General features: G+C 39.4%; 1 protein-coding gene and 2 long non-coding RNA genes across 8 annotated transcripts in view; 1 reads left to right on the top strand and 2 right to left on the bottom strand.

Moving 5' to 3' along the window:
- LOC103041349 (A-kinase anchor protein 13) overlaps positions 1-14,697 on the top strand; it is a 91,907-nt gene extending 77,210 nt beyond the window's left edge. For 5 of the 6 annotated variants that reach the window (XM_049465332.1, XM_049465335.1, XM_049465334.1 and 2 more), the window contains 14 exons: positions 590-715; positions 831-948; positions 2,309-2,560; positions 3,242-3,318; positions 4,586-4,767; positions 5,618-5,700; positions 6,644-6,811; positions 7,030-7,182; positions 8,125-8,186; positions 8,599-8,643; positions 9,504-9,554; positions 10,950-11,387; positions 12,119-12,416; positions 13,517-14,697. In XM_049465332.1, the coding sequence (XP_049321289.1) occupies positions 590-715; positions 831-948; positions 2,309-2,560; positions 3,242-3,318; positions 4,586-4,767; positions 5,618-5,700; positions 6,644-6,811; positions 7,030-7,182; positions 8,125-8,186; positions 8,599-8,643; positions 9,504-9,554; positions 10,950-11,387; positions 12,119-12,416; positions 13,517-13,575 (2,112 nt within the window). In that variant the 3' untranslated portion in view covers positions 13,576-14,697. The remainder of the gene's footprint in view (positions 1-589; positions 716-830; positions 949-2,308; positions 2,561-3,241; positions 3,319-4,585; positions 4,768-5,617; positions 5,701-6,643; positions 6,812-7,029; positions 7,183-8,124; positions 8,187-8,598; positions 8,644-9,503; positions 9,555-10,949; positions 11,388-12,118; positions 12,417-13,516) is intronic. The other variant, XM_049465333.1, reaches the window with a different exon arrangement.
- On the bottom strand, positions 9,429-11,024 carry LOC111192537 (uncharacterized). Its single transcript, XR_002649985.2, has 3 exons — positions 10,937-11,024; positions 9,865-10,033; positions 9,429-9,567 (listed from the first exon to the last, which is right to left on the bottom strand). It is a non-coding gene; the product is annotated as an uncharacterized LOC111192537 (long non-coding RNA).
- Positions 13,035-18,890, bottom strand: part of LOC111192570 (uncharacterized) — a 71,127-nt gene continuing 65,271 nt past the window's right edge. Inside the window, exons 6-9 of the long non-coding RNA XR_007424734.1 lie at positions 16,678-16,749; positions 14,286-14,341; positions 13,500-13,754; positions 13,035-13,120 (exon numbers count right to left, since the gene is read on the bottom strand). This is a non-coding gene — a long non-coding RNA (uncharacterized LOC111192570). The remainder of the gene's footprint in view (positions 13,121-13,499; positions 13,755-14,285; positions 14,342-16,677; positions 16,750-18,890) is intronic.

Here is an 18,890-nt window from a genome sequence, read left to right as displayed (position 1 = left end):
ATAGACAAAACATTTTTTTTAACCCAAAACTAAAACTTACTTTGTTCATTGTAATCAATATAATGAGTAAAACATTCTCATATTTACATATTGGCTGTGTATTAGTATAGGACAATTTTCAGTCTAAGTATGCGATAGGCTTATTTAGCCGATCATAAGTGTTGGTCAGATCATATGATCTATATTTTGTGAGTTGCCTCAGCGTGGTGCAGAATCACATTAAAGCTACCACACTGTAAAAAGGAAGCAGAGTAATGACCAACTGGATACTCCTTTCAAGAGTACGTCGCTTAGCTCAGTGCATTTAATAGTGTCAAAAATGTACTAGTGAAGACAGTGAACAGCTCTCTTAGCCCCACAGTGCAGTTCTGCAAGAAATTCATGAGCTTTAAGAGTTCAAATTTAAATTGTAGTGGATTCCAAAAACTAAAGTTCTTTTTATGGTGAAAGGTGTTGATTCCTGGTGATGATTGGTACCATTTAAACAATGACTGGTCAATTTCTTCTAACACTATATAATTAATTAATCTTTCCTAGAGATTTAGTGTGTGCGCTTCTGTGTTTAATTAGCATTTATCGCGTACTTCAGTTCTCAGGGCCTAAAGCAGACATTATGAAGAAAGTCTATGGCAAGTTTTGCAGCCGACACAATGAAGCCGTTAACTTCTACAAGGAGCTCCATGCCAAAGACAAACGCTTCCAGGCTTTTATAAAGGTAACAAGTTTATTCACTGTTTTATATTTGCTTGTATTTATATTTTTGTGTATGATCTTATGATATTGCTAAATGATGAAAAAGGAAACTCATATTCACATCCCTTACCTTCTAGAAAAAGATGAGCAGCAGCATTGTCCGGCGGATGGGCATCCCAGAGTGCATATTATTAGTCACACAGCGAATAACAAAGTACCCGGTCCTGATGCAGAGAATCCTACAGCACACTAAAGGTGAGTCTTTGTCTCTTTAGTACATAAAACCGCTTTAATAAACAGATAAAACTGCAGAAATCTGTGATTGGATTACTGAGCACATGTGGATACATGCAGTGTATCACTTCCAGATGCAGTTAAGTGCACTGTTTTTATGTTCAGCCAAGATCAGTTTAGACTGCACCTGAATTTGAATGTTGTTTTTACACTCTTAAGTGTGAATCTTAAGCCTTAAGCCCATATCCAGAATCAGCCTTAAGTGTGAACGCGCTCTAAAGCATTCTGAAGCCATTATGGACCTGGACCTGGCCAAAGAGCGAGAACTGCTTAAAAGTCTCTGTTCAGTATGGCACGCCAACTAAGCCAAAACATGTGGGAAAGAAAAGCCTCCATGCGCAAAAATATCACGTACCCACACGTAAAAAAATCATGTGTACAGGTGGTAAACCTGTTTGTGTATACACGTCTTGGCATCTAACATCCAATCAGTAAATGCGCCTATGCATACATTTGCATTGTAACAAGGTGTCATGCAACGTACTGTATTCCATATTCATAAGACTCTTACGTGGGTTACAACGCAGTGTCAACGTACCGTGACCTAGCCCCATACATACTCATACACACTCTGCATGTAAGGTCCACGTAACTGAAACGTTGTAATCATGTGACTATGATGTACCCCCTATTTCACATCTACCTCTGTACAGGTAAAAAAAAAGCATGTGATGTACAGACGGCATAAATTTACGCCTCTACACGTTAAAAGATAACGTCTTTATCTGTTAACACGTGATTTTTTTTTAACGTGTGGACACGTGATATTTTTATGCGTGTATGTGTTTCTTTCCCACACGTTTTGGCTTAGTTGGCTTGCCATAGTTCAGAGCCTACTCACTGGTCTGTGTTTAAATAATGCCGCCGTATTTCTCCCTCTGTAAACACGCTTGTCTTATGGACGGTCCGACTGCTGCCCATATGAGGTGATGTGTGTACACTACACATTTGCCACAAACAGCAGCCAAGTGTTGCTGTATGTTAAGTAGAACAGCTGAAAGAGTTGTTGGTCAAGTTCCCGACATGCCACGAGACAAAAGCAGAGCGAGATTTAAGAGAAAGAGCTTTCTGAAAACAACTCTCTTGCCTTCAAACACAACTTGAAAAGAGGCTTATGCTGTTTTTCTGAGGGGATGAGTCTAGTCACAACACACTCAGAATGAAACAAAACAGGCTTGTTGCTTGTTTGAGGGGTTTTTTGATCATTCGCTTTGTTTTGTTTGGGTGCGTGCATGCGTCTTTTTTGTTTTTGATCATTTACCTTGTGTTGCTTCTCTCTCTCTCTCTGTGTGTGTGTGTGTGTGTGTGTGTGTAAAAACAGAGAATGAAGAGGACTATGAGGACCTAAGCCAAGCTCTGCAACTCGTCAAAGAGGTAATAGCTGCCGTGGACAGTAAAGTGAATGAGCATGAGAAGAAGAGGCGACTGAAGGAGATCTATAACCGGACAGATGGCAAGTCCATTATGCGCATGAAGAGTGGTCAGATGTTTGCTCGGGAAGACCTCATACGAAGCAGGAAGCTCCTCCATGATGGCCCTCTTCAGCTTAAAAACACTGCAGGCAGGCTGAAAGGTAAGAGCGTCTGTGCTGTCAGGTTCCTGTGTTTCACATCCACAGTAATAATGGATCACAGCGCTGTGGAGCAGTGGAGTGATAGTGCTCCATATAATATTCTTTTTTCTTCGTGATCATCCACACCACAACTTTAAAGCATGGTGGTGGGAGTGTCATGGTTTTTACCTACTTCTGTATTTCAGTATGTGGGCTGCTTTTGAGTCACCTATAAGTTTCAGTGTTTGATGAAATGCCAAATGTCAAGAAAAAAAAACACAAAACTGAATCGGCAATGAATCTTGCATCACACAAATTATTAAAACAGATCCATGACATTGTCTGTTAAAAAGAAGAAATGGACAGGAGAGTATTGTGCAACAACTTTGTCCAGGGGCCAAATGTAAATCAGGTACTACAGTGAATCAACTGTATATGTGGAAAAACTTCTTTACAGTTTTAAATGATTACTGTTAAGAGTCAAAAAACTAAAGAAGGTTTGTTTCTGCACATAGAAAAAAACATTTTTATTGGTTCAAATACTATATATACAACATATGTTCTTATACCACCATGTTTCTCATTCCATTGTTAATGACTAGAAAACATGGGTAATTTTTAGTTTATAACATACTGATTTAATTCTGTTTTTGTAATTTGTCATATTTGTCAAGTTAATACTTTTCTTTCTTTTTTAAACAGATGTTCAAGCCTTGCTTCTCTCTGATGTTCTGGTGTTCCTGCAAGAGAAGGACCAAAAATATGTCTTTGCCTCTCTGGTATGTTATTACCTTTTTAGCTGCGTTTTCCACAAGAAGCGTTCCCCTGTGATACTCCGCTGGCGCAGCTTTAGCATTTGTATGCTGCACAATTTTGCTGGTCTTGTAGTTAAGCTGTGTACTCAGGTTGCTAGTTTGAATAAAGTGAGGCTGACTTTGTGAGGCTCTTGGCAGAATGAAGGCAATCCAGCAGTGATACAAGCCTTCACTATGTTTTCTTTTTTCAAGCCTCTGTCAACTGCAGTGATATTTTGTTAGAGCTTTAGTGTGTCTGATTTATTACCACAATGGCTCAGTGCAAGCGAGGGAATTTCCCTGCTTTGCACATTCCCTCGCCTGTCAGATCGCATGTGGGGATTTTTTTGTAACATCACCATTCATGTGATCAGAAGCAAAGGGAAGTTTGCTGCATCATAGCGAAAGGTTTATTATGCCCTGTAACAATTAAATGTTTTCACTACTGTAGCCCAGTTACACTTATATAAGAGAATACACCAATAGCAGTTAAACAAATAACTTCCTTTAACCACATTGACAATCCAATCTCTTATCTGACTGTTATCCGTATTATTACCCCTATATCCTAACTGCTGTTTTTTTCCCCTCCATTTGGATGAAATAACCTCTATTTGACGTTTTCTATAACAGTCGACCAGTCTCTGAAATTGACTTAAAAAAAAGTTTTTCCCACACCTCTATGCAGAATTCTTTCAGCTGTGTGATGCTTTATATTTAGTTTTCGAATAGATTGTATAAAATAAATTCCTCAGTCACTCTCTGGTACAGTGAATAATTCATGGTGGATTCAGGATAGTACAAGACATCTTGCAGACAACTTGACTGCTTCTGACTGCTTCTGTAGTGACCCCTGTGGCAAAGCACAGAATCCAGCGTATGTTAATGCAAAATCTTGTGTTGTTCAGAGTGTCTGTGTCTTTTGGTCCTAAAGGCTCACAGTTATAAAATATTTTTTTTTAGACCATAAGAACTAACATCTCCAATTTTCATATTGTCACTGTTGTTAAAATCTTTTATTTTTTTGTTCTTAATAAAAGAAGAGAAATTGTTGTTTTTCTGCTCTAAATGATCTGTTTGTATTTTTGTTCTTTTTTCTGTCTTACCTACTCCTTACCTGACTCCACCTACACTTGCCTCTCTATTGTCTCTCACTCTCTCCTTCTTCCCTCTCTTTCTCTATTTTCTCTCTCATCCTTTCTGTCCCTCCCCCACTTACACACACACACACACACACTGTCGTCCTCTCCAGGACCAGCGTGCCACAGTAATCTCCTTGCAGAAGCTGATAGTGAGGGAGGTGGCCAACGAGGACCGCGGCCTCTTCCTCATCACAGCGGGCATCAAGCAGCCCGAGATGGTGGAGGTTCACGCCAGTTCTCGAGAGGAGCGCAACACTTGGATGCAGCTCATCCAGGACGCCATGCACTCCATGTGAGTCACTTTCAGATCACTGAGCAAGCATTTCTAATGTTCTGTAATAAATAAAATGTTTTATGATACAATAATATATCAGTTATCACCTATTTTTCACTTATTTAGTGGATTATTTTTAAATATCGTTTATTATTTTGCCATGTTTGTGTGCATGTTTTTTTCTTTTATGCATTAGGGTATTTGTTTAATAGATCTTGTGAACTGTATGCTAGAATTAATTTATTTGCATTTAGTTGAATTAAACAACCTATCTGGCCAGTAGATGCTGATAATAAAAAATACTGTACCATACCATATACCATATGCTATGCTATATACTATAGTTGATTTAATGGAATTAAACAGCCTAATTGGCCATTAGGGGTGAATAAATACCACACTATGTGCTCTACTGCATACTTTAATCAATGTAATTTGATGTAATATAACAGCCTAAACTGGTCAGTACAGATTTAACGATGCTGTACTATATACTGTACTATAAAGCTCAATAATTAAAAACAGTTTCATGTGGTAGCAAGGACAAAAATAGAGGTTAACATCAGTTGCAATCTCATTCTAAATCAGGTTTTGCTCTATTCCTGTCTAATTAATAATAAGAAGAATATAAAATGTTATAAAGAATTGTAAGTCTGCCAGTAGAGAAATAATCAGTATGTTTTTTTTTTGTTTTTTTTTTACTTTTTAGTATATTTTCAACAAATTAAAATACTCTGTTAAAATTTCACTAAATAGTAAACAAATATTGATGCTGCCCTTCTGTCCAATAAGCTGTGAATAAACAGAGTTAAAACTGCAGCAGGAAGAAAGCAGCTCGGGCTGATTGTGTGTGTGGTTGTTTTCACAGAGAAAAGGATGATGATGAAGGGATCCCCAGTGAGACAGAGGAGGATAAAAAGCTGCTGGAGTCCAAAGCCAGAGAGATGAGAGGTGAGGAGCAGAGCAGAGGCCTCACTATTTACATGTCTGAGTTTCTGTTTTCTTCTTACAACTTGTTTTTCACTTGTTTCTCACCACTCTTTGTTTTTTTTTGCTCTCTCATTCCTTCTATTCTTTTTCTGTCCTTTCTCACTTCTGATCTCTCCCACCACTATCTCACATCTTTCCTCTCTTACTTTTTTCCCTCATGTCCCCTATTTTTCTGTCGAATGTCTTTCTACGTCTATTATCCTCTCTTTTTCTCTCGTTTACTTAATTTTCTTTTCTCTCTTTCTCTTTGTTTCCCTCCCTTTTTTCTCTTTATCTCCGTTACTCTCTCTCATGGCTTTTTTTTTTTATCCCTTTCTCTCTCTCCTGTGTACTCTTACTGTCTCTCTCACAAATTGTCCTTTACTCCTCCTTACTCTTTTTTGCTCTCATTCTTTTAATTCTTCCTTGTCTCATCACTTCTACATATCCCCCATTTGTCTCTTACATCTTCTCGTCCTTACTCATCTTCACCTTTCCTTTCTCTTTGCTCTCTCATTTCTATCTCTCTCTCACTTTCTCACCTTTTCCTCCTTCATTGTCTTTCCTCTTTCTTTTCCAAACATGTCTGTCAATCGCCCTACCTTTCTCTATGCTCTCTCCTAAATGTTCTGTTTTTTACTCTTTATTCATCCTTTTACTCTCTCTACCTTATTCTAACATCATCTCTTCCTCCAATTTTCTTTTCTCTTTCTAATCCTTTATTTTCTCTTCTCTCTTCCAAACAATCACACCTTTTCTTTCTCTACTTCTTCTTTTCTACTCTTTCTGTTTTTCACACCATGACTTCCCTCTCTTCTTCTGTTTTTTGTTCATTTTTCTTTGCACCCTCCATCTTGGTCCTTTGATCTTTCCCTCCTTTGCCATATCCTGTCTATGTCTCTCAACCTATCTCTCTCTCTTCCAGACATGCTCCAGAGAAAAGATGATCAAATTCTGTCTCTCCTTCAAGAGAAGATGAAGCTGTTCCACGACATGTGTGAATGTTCCTCCCCTGATGAGATGATGCTGTTCAGGGCCACAAGCGACAGTGTGCCCAAAGGGCAGTCCATCATGAAGGAAGCCATTAAAGAAGGTGACAGGAACTTTATAAAGAATTTAAAACAGTCGTTTAGAATTGTAGCTCTGTATTATTTATTGGTTGATCGTTTTTGGTACATGAAAGCGTCTCCCTGGTGGCTTCATTAGGCCTCATTTCCACTGCTGAATGTCCTCCAGGAGGCTTTTGTAACTCACTTAATGTAATGTGGTTAGTGACGTGTGTGTGCCTGTGTGGGTTTGTGCATGTTGCAGTGGAGATGTTGCAGACGCTCATCAACAGCAGCCTGGGAGGGGCCGTGGGCCAGCAGGTGGTCAGCGCTCCGAGCAGCATGGTGTCCGTGTGTTTGCCTCGCAGAGCTGAAACCTTCGGGGGCTTCGACAGTCACCAGATGAACATCTCCAAACGTGAGACCCCTTTACTGCACTCTTTCTACAGGTTGCATCACTACGCTGCTAACCTTGCCATGTGTTCAGTGCAGCATCATGATAATTGTATTCACCATTTGGGAAATAATTCTGGAAATGGGGGTTTGTCTCCTTTTTATCTAATTAAAAATTCTCTATTAGAACAAAAACACTAAATTAACTTGATTCAAAATAACTATAATTATAAAAACAACCGTTCTTATTTTTTTCTCCTGATCTGCTGCTCATGGTAAACACTGGCAGAGCTGATCCCAAAGTGCATATTAATTTTAATGTTTCTGCTTTGTTATGGTTGGTATTTTTATCATTACAATCATGCAATATTGGCACTCTTAGAACGCTCTCTCTCAACACTGCCAATCAGCAATTCAGCAATTTAAACAGAATTTTAGAGGCATAACCTTAGACCTCTTACACTTTGAGACATATAAGATTACAGATACTTAATGTTCTGAATAAGAGCACCTTTGACAAAAAGAAAAGAATAGATTCTGAAGATTTGTTTTTCTCAAGTACAAATAAACAAATGTAAATCTGGCTGTTTATTTATTTAAATCACTTTAAAATTAAAAATACTATGCTATATAATATAGCTGTAGGTATATAATACTTGAAGGTTACATATTCCTAAATATACATATTTTACGATATTATGTCTGTTTTATGTAATTTTATTATTTACCTATTAGTATCCTGTATAGTCCACATATACATATGCAATTATTGTCAATACAGAACTCTTGTAGAAGCCCAATTAATCCGAGTCTTAACTATATTAAAAATTTAAATTAAAAATATTAAATCGTAAAAGTCTCTATACTAGTAACTGAATAATATGGCTGTGGTTTAACGGGTTAATTGTTTAATGTAATTAGAATTATGACCTGTGATCAGAGCGTGTTTGTGTGTGTGGATTTGCAGATGGAGAGAAGGAAGAAAGTGAGGATTTGAGGAGGACTGAGTCTGACGGTGTTCTGAAGAAGGTGAGGACCATTTCTCAGTTCTTGACTTCTCTCACCACCTTATTTTCACATCCACCCATTTATTTATATTAGCAACTACAAAGTTAAGCAGAATTCACAGAAACACACGAGCTGGTGTTGAGGGCCGTGCTCCTGATCAGCGGGAGGTGTATATTTTTCCTGTCTCTCTACCAGCTGAAGGGAGTGAAAGAGGAGTAAGAAGGGCTTGGCGAGGCCAGGGGAGGGGAGGGAGTAAGTGTGCATTAGGACATTAGGAGTGTGTGCTGCTGCCTGGCTCTGCAGCTCTTTAGTGCTCGTAATGAGCAGCACTGTGGCGGGCCAGCAGCCACCCGCCTGTGGGAGTCAGCCTGATTAAAGAAGTCTCGCAGCTGGACCCAGCTAAGCTACACTCTCTGCTTTGTCTTCTCCACAGGGGGGAAACACCAACCTACTGCTGCTGCTGAAGAGGAACAGTGAGGTAACAGCAGCGCGCATGCTTCTCTTCCAATGAGACGAGTTAGAGCTAGTCAGCAGTTGTTGGATTTAGCAGCCTGTACCGCACTGAAAGTGGCAGTTGGAACAGGGCTGCATCCGCTTGTTTTGCAGCACTGTTAATGGATGCGTTATTGGCTGCTTAACCCCTGTAGACTAGTTATTATTGTCTTCATTCTACTTGTTTTATATAGAATCACATAATTACTTATGTTTGTAATAGTTTACAATAAAGGTACATTAATAAGACAATAATATTAATCATTACAAACTTTTAAAAATAATGTCTCTTAGTCTCTTAATTATCAGATTGAAAACACAAAGTATATTCGGATGCATTTTATTGACAAACAGAACCTGGTCAAAGTATATCCAGATACTATCTGGATGCAAAACACATGTTAATGCCAGGTGTAAACAGGCCCAGTATGAAACTAGCCTTTTTTCCCTATACATTATGTCAGTTTCATAATGCCTGGATCAACTAAAATGCCCTGAAATCTTTTAACATTTGCGTCCTTTAAAAGTTAGTATGTTTTCTATTTTTCCTGTAAATTTCCCTGCGTGTAGATACTGTACATGTAGCTATACCTACCATTATTGAACTCTTTCTAGTCTACTAAAACGCAGTGATCACAGGACAGTGTGTGGGAGCAAGCAGTCCAGTCACATTAGCGTGAACAAACATCATTCTAGCAGAGTGAGATCACTGCGTTTAAAAACATATTAAGAAATCTTCAGGTTCCCTTTTCATCCCACAGGAGGGTGTTTACAGTGTGAGTGTGTCATTCTAAGTATCACTAGGATTAAAGAATAACATTTGGTTGTTGTTTTTTTTTCCTGCAGCAGGTCCTGGATAGTGTTACTCACCTCCATGATCTCCTCAGCTCACTGCAGGTGTGTGCTCAATCTGTTACATAACAAATACGTGTTTAATGAGCAGTATATCTCAGCCAGCCTAGATCTCTTCCTTGCTGTATTTAACTTTGGTCAGTTAAATTACTAGGTATGTCTAACAGATGGAGATATTTGTAGCAATATAAAATTAACGAGTACAATGTTAATCACAGAAAAGACAGCGAATTGCAGTGCTATTCAGAAGAAAGATGAAAGTGACCAGAAACAATAAATGATGTGTAGCTCTTGGTCATATTTATTACACTACACATACTGAAGTAGTGTTTAATGCATGTGTAATGCAACCTACTGTGAAGCTTGAATATTCTTGCAGGTTTTACGGTAGAGGTGAAGTGTTGATAGCTTGTCAAATAGCATCACGCACATTTTCAATCATGGGTGGGTCTGGCAATGCAGTTGGCCATGTCACAGCATCTTTGTGTTTTAAGGCAAGCTCTTGAGAAAGCAGCAGCATTGTCCTGTTGGAATAGAGGCAGTCCACCAAGGATTCAAGGAGATTTTATTGTCATTCGCATCTTATGTGGTACATGAGGTGGAACGAAATTGTGATCTCACGATCCAGTTTACACCCAGGAGCTGTTATTAAATAGATATATAGATAAAAGTACAATAAAGGAATACAATAAAAATAGAATATACAAAATAGTTAAAGATAAATACCCCAAATGAAATAAATAGAAAGAGTAGACAGGTTGCAACAACAAGTCCAGAGTGCAAATGTGCTATAGCAGCATGAAATGAATTAGAGCAGTAGAAAATAAAGTGTCTCAGTGCGGGTAAAGTGACCGTGTTTGTGCAGTAATTGTCCTTGTGTGTCAGTGCAGTGTGTTGTTAAGTGGAGTTTAAGAGTCTTACAGCTTCCGGAATGAAGCTGTTTTAAGATATAATAGTCTAAACATAGTCTATCCAGCCCAAAATTATGACCATTGGCCGATACAGTTGCAAAGAAATTGGACCAAAAATTTTCACACAATCACAATTTTAAAAGCATTTTGATACTCTACTTTCTGTAATAGGGAGAATGATTAAGTCCTTCCCACTCTTGGCTGGAACACAGCTACTGCACTACGTAACTAGAGCTGTGTAATGCTCCATAACCTAAATCACGTTAGAAAAATCCTGCCACATACTGCCCAGTCCACATACTTGATGTGCTGCTTCTATATCTCTTAGCTTGTCAACAAATGCATGTGTACAGCTGTTAATGAGGGAACGCTTAAATTGTGATTTGTATTTACTGCAGTGGAGCACAACTGTAAAATGAGAGGAGCAAAAATAATAATTGTCCATAAAGCTGCTTTAAGATGTTAGGAATTCTCCTAGTGGTGCATTTCCAGGTTGTAATACATGTGTCTGTGTACCTGTGTTGTGTAGGCTGTTGTTGTCCAGCAGGACACCGTCGTCGAGGACCAGCGGCAGGCCCTGAGCGAGCGCCCCTCTTCCCGCCCCTCGTCTCGACCGCCGTCTCTTGTGGAGCAGGAGAAGCAGCGCAGTCTGGAGCGTCACAGGCAGGAGACGGCCGCGCTGCAGCGTCAGCAAGCCGCACACGCAGAGGAGAGGAGACGCCGGGAGAAGGAGTGGGAGCATAGGGAGAAGGAGCTGATGGACCGGGAGTCACTGCTCAATGTTAAGGAAGAAGAGTCACAGAGGAGGCGGAGGGAGCTAGAGGATGTGCGGAAGGAGCTGCAGGCCAGGAAGGAGGACTACCAGAAAGACCTGGAGAGGCTGAGGGACTCTCAGAGGAAACTGGAGAGAGAGAAGGAGCAGATGCAGAGGGAGATGGAAACGCTGGAGTATATCAGGGAGACCGAGGTGGGTTTAAAAAAAAAAAAGGCTTTAGAAATGTTGCCGAAGGAGTTCTCCTTGACTAATTAATAACATTGTAAATTATGATTACGCAGAATACAAAAGGTAAGGATCCATATATCCTACGTTTTGTTTTAGGAACGAAATGCAGGTAAGAAGTTCCCAGTGTCTGACTGTGAAATTAAACATAGTCATGTACTACACAACATCTTGAATGGAGATTTTCCAATAAAAGGAAAATATATTAAAAAAAAAAAAAAAGGAAAATGCTTCTGGCAGTTTTACAGAAGCTATAGTGTTCTCATATATGTTATGAAAGTAGCTGAGCCTAATTTAGTAAATACCAGCAGCCTGCATTTGTTCACACTGTGTTGGTTTAGGAGTAGGTGCTCACATAGTGTAAATATGGTTAAATATAAAGCAACAGCTGTCTGGATAACGTAAGTTTCTAGTCTTGTTTATATGGGCTGAGTGTTGCGCCTTTTTGAGAGCTTGTCTCTTGGTCTTAGAAAGTCAATGCAGCTTTTTGTAACCCTAGTTGGCATATTGATTGTTGCACAGTCTAAGAAATCCATTATTATTCACGGTAGGAACTGTTTTTAAATTATTTATAAAGTATTACTTTCTAAAAGGCATGCTCACTCAACCTATGGAAAGACAAAAAAGAGGTAACCAGGCATGATACTGTACACTAAAACAGCTTTGACTGAGACTGTTATCGATTGTGTCTGTTACAGAAGCGTGTGAACAGGACGCCCTCCAGCACTTCGGAGGATTCGCTGAACATCCAGAGCAGTAGCTCAGTGGAGCGAGACCTGGGGGAGGCCGAGCTGTCAGCGAGCCCCAGGAAAAACTCCCTCTCCAGGATGGACTCCAAACACAAAGGCCGCAACCTCAACCCCTTCTCCCTGGGGCCCAAAGTGAGCGCAGATGGACAGAAGCAGGTCCAGAACCGCCTGCTCCAGCTAGCTAAGGCCAAGGACAAGAAAGACAAGAAGAAGAAGAAGAGCAAGAGCAAGCCCTCTCAGGAAGCAGGTAACCTCAGCTATAAACCATGGATAGTAGTGTGTAGAGATCAGGGAGCACCCTACATTTATTTTATGTCCTGTCAAAACAGCTGTTCTTTAGGTTATTCTTTTAGGCTGGGGAAAGGTACAGTTTTTCTTCAGGAAAAACAGAAATGTGCCAGAATATTAATTTTTTATTTATTCTTAGAACTTGATTACTTTTTTTTTTATCTTAAGAAAATGGTAATTAAAGTCTGAAATTTTGAGTTATTACTTCACTGTTCACTTTTTGTACATTTTATACATAATTGCTTATTATTATTAAACTTGCATAGTAAAACAAATGATTTTTGTTGCAAAGCCAGGGCCAGCCATACTATGGTGCCCCAGAAGCAGAGAGTAATAAGGGTCTTGCTCCAGGGCTCAACATTGGCGATTGTATTAAACCAAGAACCTGTAATCATTAACTCTGAACACTGTATGGAAATTATACTCAGACATGCCACATTTTTTGGCACTTAAGTCCTAGTACTAGTCCCAATGTTTTTGTCATGTTCCATGAAAGCTAAAGATCACTGTACTGACCTGTGGGATGTGAGTAAGGCCTCCTGCACTGAACGTGGATGTGATTTCCTCCAATCGCTTGTCTGTTTTCATGGATGATTCTAGCCAGATTCTTCCCGTTGATGGAGCAGTAGCAGCTAAACAGACCCTGGTTTCAAACCTACAACCCTGCGATTAATAGCATAGTGCTACATTTGACTATTTTTTTAAGTGGATTATCTTACACCTAATTTCATCTTAAAAACTGTACTGATCTTCTAGTTTAACTAGAAAATAAATAAATGAAGGGTGCTCTCAGGCTAATGTAGATGTAAATGACAGTATTGGTACAAGCACAAATTTAAAAATATATAACCTTTGCAGTCGTTTTATCATAAAGTACTCAGAACTGAATGTTAAATTCAACTTATGATGGAACAGGAACTTTAATTTTTGAGATTTTAAAAATAGGGGTTATTTGTTTTCCAGTCATCAGTGCTGATTACCTGGAACTTCAGCATCTGTTAAGTGTTGATTCAGTTTTGCTGATTGTAAAGGTCACCTCTACCTTCTCTCTCTGTGCAGAGTCCCATCTGCTGCCGCTGACGGAGCCTCCGCTGGATGGAGAGATTTTCTTCTGCTGACTTGGCCCTCACTTTCAACCAGCTCACATGTTTCCCCACTTCCTCCAAGCTATCTGCACCAGCTGAATGTAACTCCAAGCAGGATGCCTGCCAAAGTGCCCCGCGCCACGCCACGGTCCCTGGCACCTAGTGCCACTCTAATTGGGGTCAGTTTGCCCTGAAACCTCTCCACACACGTCCTGTTTAGAGAAAAGAGAGTGGCACTCATTTACCAATGTTAGCAACTGAAACTGGACAGACTTCACCAGTCTGACCTCACTGTGACCCAGTTCACACCTGACATTAACATGCATCCTGGGTGATCTGATCATGAGTGGTATTGTGGACACATCATAACCTGATCACTTACACTATATTCAGAGGAAGTCAAAGCATGACTACATTACTATCAATGTAGTGTGAACACATCTCAATGTGTTTCCAACAAACTGTGTAACTGCCACTGCCAGAACATACGTAATAACACAATCACACCGTCCGGAGGGGTTAGCTGAGCGCACTACAATAACAATTTAATATATAAAGGTAATACTCATTGCTAGGAGCCTCATCCTCAAGATAAAACTGTGAGAAATCCAGAGTGAGGCACACTTAAAATGCCAGCTGTGAACAGGTATGCAGTTTTGCAATCTTATAATTTGTTATTGGATCACCCAGAATTCATACTACTGCCAGGTGTGAACTATGCCTCAGTCACTCTGTTCTCTTACCTCGTTCTCTAGGAATGGTCTGTTCTGTCTTAAAGGGTCCAATTCATAGCAGTTACCTAGAACAAAAGAGTACAGCAGGCCGTTTAGCTTTTAAATAGAGGGTTCTTTAAGAACTCTGTCCTACAACTTTCAGTTAAAAACACCGAGCACTTTACAGAACTCAGTACTAATATGATCATGGTCGCCACAATGACAATCGGTGCAATTGGTTTCTGAACCTGAGAAGGACTTTTTTCTAGGAGATTCTGAGTTTCAGTTAGACTTTAAGAATTATTTCATAAGTGATTCTAAAAATCTACCCATCAAACATGTTTGTGTTCTCAACATTAAATGTAATTAATAAATATAGCAAGTAAAATTAAACAATTGCTAAAACTGTAAATATTTAGTCTTAAATATTTAGTAAAACTACCTGCTGGACAGGTACTGACTGCATCTGCACAGAAAATGCACCACCATTGGAATACTGTATCAGCTCCATGCACTCACTATTTTGGCACCGACTTTTTACCTAAAGATCAGCTCCCTGAAGTCAGAGTAAACCCCAGCTAAGTTCATGGACTTTATGGATTTTATTTACTTGACAGACTTTTTTTTTTTGCGGAAAGTGTCTGTGTATTTCATCATACACCACAACACACGTACACCCTGCTCGAGTTCAGTGGGAAAATGTTTCAAAGGTTTCTTTTACACTGCGATGCTCCACAGGCCAGTCTGTTTTTAGTAGTGGTTGATATGTTTTTTCTTCTATAAAGGGAGAAAAAGTCTTTATTCTTTGTACGTCAGTGTATGACCTGATATCCAAACCACACTCAAACTTGTAGTATTACTATTGTTACTAATATGTTTTAAGTCAGCTTACAGTGAGTAGACTGACCCAGCAGGGGGAGACAAAGATTCCTTTATGTTTTTTCACCATTTATGGTGAAATTTGGCCTTTTTTCCCTGGAACACCCATTTGGAATGTTCTGACCCCTGAAGGCTCAGGCCAAGCAACACCACTGATGAGACAAAGATAAAACCAGTCCTCATGTACAAAAAGGGAATTTAGTGTAGTTAATGAATCATTTTCCTTTATGGCCTTAAGTTTTCAGGACATATATAGTTTTAGTCTTGGCAACACTGTTTAGAATAATCCATATAAATAAAAGAAATAAGCAGGGAAACTTCAATCAGTGTATCTTGTACATATTGATAAAAGATTAAAGTACAGTCGTCGTGTAGCCTTAAAAACAAATGATGAAATGCACTAAAGTCATACCCAGCATTTTCTCAGGAGCGCAGGTTTCAAACCTTTTGTTTTTTTAATGACGGTAAGAAATACTTTGTACTTTTCAGTACTGTATTGTTTTCTTGCTGATTTATGAATTGTGTAAAAAGGGCAAAACTAATGTTGTGTAAATATTGAAAGATATAACTGTAAAAGAACAGACTGTGTGTTTTGCTTAATTTGTGTATGATTTCACTATTTTGTAAGAAGTCTTTATTTATCTGTGATCCTTTATTTGATGGCAGAAATGTAAATGTACTCAAAATAATTAAAATGCTATACTGTTTAAATGATTGTATATCTGATTATTATTTTATCATTCTTTGTTCTAAATTGAACACATTTAAAACAATGTTTTTTTGTACATCATGTTTCCAGCATTTGAAGAGAAAAAGTCCTTCTGCACAGATTTATGTCCTTGAACCCTGCTGTATACTCCCACATAATGAACAGAAGTCTGCCATGTTGACCCTAAAATAGAAGAGCCTTGTCTGACTCAACAAAACACGCTAAATTAAAGGTAGTCTCTGAATTCTGTTAATTAACCTAAGGTTAGGAAGGTTAATGCCAAAGTTCTTGTGTTTTAAACATAACTTTGCTGCTTCGAAATTCTCTATTTGAATAATATGATATTGACTGAATGAAATAGAAATATCTTAGGACACAAAATGTACTATGTTCCTATCTTTGCATATTTGTAAACAATATATCACCATCCCTAACTCTGCAGTTATTTACAAGTTAAATGAAAACCATGGAAAATTTACTGCCAGGCGTAATATAAAAATGTGATTTTAATGCATAGGAAAGTTCATGTATCTGGTATTACATTTATAACTAGTTTTATAATATAGTGCCCTCTATACTGAGTATTAAGTAGTGTTTGGAAATCTATGACCTAGAGTCTTTTTTCCTAATTTTATGTTGCCAACATAAAATTGTTGGCTGTGGGTTCAGTCCTCATTTTGATTTGCATAAGTGTACTTCCCATTTTGTGGGTAAAACAGTTAAGCTATACAAAGGATTCTTTAAGTAGAACCACACAAAGAACCGTATTTTGAATCGCTCAAAAATCCCAGTTGACTGTTTTAAGATGTGGGTGTGAGGATGTGTTTGTGGTACCTGTGAAAGTCCAGCATCCTGTCCAAAGAGAATTCCTGCCATGTGCCCAATCATTCCGGGCCCACGGAGACCCTGTCCAGGAAAAAGCAGAAGAGAAGATGAATGAAGATTGATGAACCCTGCCAACGTTCTCCGATGGGTATTACATGGCTGGAATGTGGGCTAGGTGGGTTTTATACGTAGGGTGAACATGGATCACAACTTTCTGGATTGCAGTTGGGCTGCCCATACAGGCCACACGTAGGTGTGTAATATGAAGTAGTATGTATATAAAAAAAAAAAGATCACTAGTAGTTTGTCTCAGTAGCTAGCTAGCTAACTTTCCTGTTCCAGTTTAAATGGTGTAACAAACAGCGAGGGCTGCAGCATTTAAGGCAGAACAGAAAAATAAAGTAAAATAGAAGCTAATTAAAGCAAATTTCAGCTGCCCATCACAGAGAAATTAATAATAATTAATTTCTGCACAACCTGACCCCTTTCTGAGGAAATACAATAAAACCCTGAAGTTAATCAGCAGCTGCTAGGTTACTGAACTACTATTGATGACATATCAGGTGCTTGATGGGTTGTCCCAATTCTTAGGGGGAGGATTTCACCCCTTCTCCTTGTAACTCTGTTCCAAGGGGTGAAATTGGATTGGGCCAGAGTCCCCTATTGGCTGCCCTTCTAGTGGGGGCACTTCATTAGTGCCCATCTATGGGTAAAAGACCAAAAGGTGCCCTTCCAGTAGAGAAGATGGGATGTGGTGCTGTATAGAATTATACAGGTGACAAAACATTAAGAAAGGCCTGGTTTCAGTGATCATCTAATGTGCTGCCCTATAGATGCCTTCACAACGACAGAGATACACAGTAATTGATGCTACAAGACAGTGTAAACTGTTGTCAATGATGACTCAAACTGAACATCTTTGGGTCACACCTAGGCTCCATGTGTGCAGCCGTGATGAGGTCATCACTTACTCTGGTAGGGCCTATTACTCATGTCCATATGTGGGCATGTTATCAGGGTTTAGTATGGATACTTTGGGGAATTGGCGTACTGGTATTGTTTCAGACGTTCTAAAATTGATAGAACTGAAAAACTGAATGTATCAATGTTTTTCACTTTACGTTTTGAACACCACAGAAACAAATCATAAAGAACCGTCTCCAGTTCCAGCGCTCGACTCTTCTCCTCGTCACCTGATCGATACGTGACGCACGCTGACAGGATCATTCCTCTGATCTGTTTTCTAAAGCAGCGTGGGTCGGTCTGATCTCTCCTCCGGCCCGAGCTGAAATGAAAGCAGCTCTTCCAGCGAACAGTGATGGTCCTCGCTCGTCTCCTCTGCCAAACGGAATCAGATTCGCTCAGTGTGTGCAAAGTGCTCCTTCCAACGCAATCTGTCTCCTCCGTGCTCCACCAGCAGCTGCTGGCTCTGGAGCGGTGCAACTGGTTGCCAACTGTTGGTTATGGAGCCGTGAAACCTGTTGCTAAGGTAACAGTGGAAACGGGATTGCAGGTAGGCCGGAGTGCAGTCGATGACATTGGATTGCTGTTTTAGGAGAGTGCTCCTGGTTTAAAGGATGTGTTTATCGTCCCGCAGAGGGACAGACACGGAGTTCTACAATCTGATTATCTGGATTGGGATATCTGCACTGCATCACTCAGACACTGTCTCAGGTAATCTGGGCCTTCACTGGTTGTCTGTAGGCATTGTGGTGAGAAAGAAATGAGACCATGGACCAATCCCATTTCTGCCTTGCCTCTACCACTGAGCCCTCCCCCTCTGTTTTCCCCTTATCTAGAGGAAGGGTGTCCCAATTCTTGTTGGGATTGAGAGGCAGGGCAAAGTCTTTATAGGCAAATCAGTTCACTCGGCAGCTGACTTTTTATATTTGTAGTGTTTAGTTCCATAATGCACAAAAAAGTGATTTGTCTGCTCGGTATGGCTACTGAGCACATCTCCTCATTGAGCTGTTTTTTTTTTTTTTTTGAAGGGCGAGATGTTATCCTTAAACGAATGCTGGGGTTAAGCGTTATGAGAACTCCGTCATAAGTGAAATGTTCAAGCTACATGGATCTCCAAACAAAAATGTTTGCGATCAAGTAGTATTTTCTTTGTTAAAATTATTATAACCACTGCATTATCATTTTGTATTGAAAGGAGTTTCTATGTTTTATGACCCTTTTTCTTTATAACAAACATACAAAAAAAATAACACTAACAG

The sequence above is a fragment of the Astyanax mexicanus genome, chromosome 16, assembly GCF_023375975.1.
Source record: "Astyanax mexicanus isolate ESR-SI-001 chromosome 16, AstMex3_surface, whole genome shotgun sequence".
Lineage (NCBI taxonomy): Eukaryota > Metazoa > Chordata > Actinopteri > Characiformes > Acestrorhamphidae > Astyanax > Astyanax mexicanus.
This window is presented reverse-complemented; position numbering and strand designations above follow the sequence as displayed.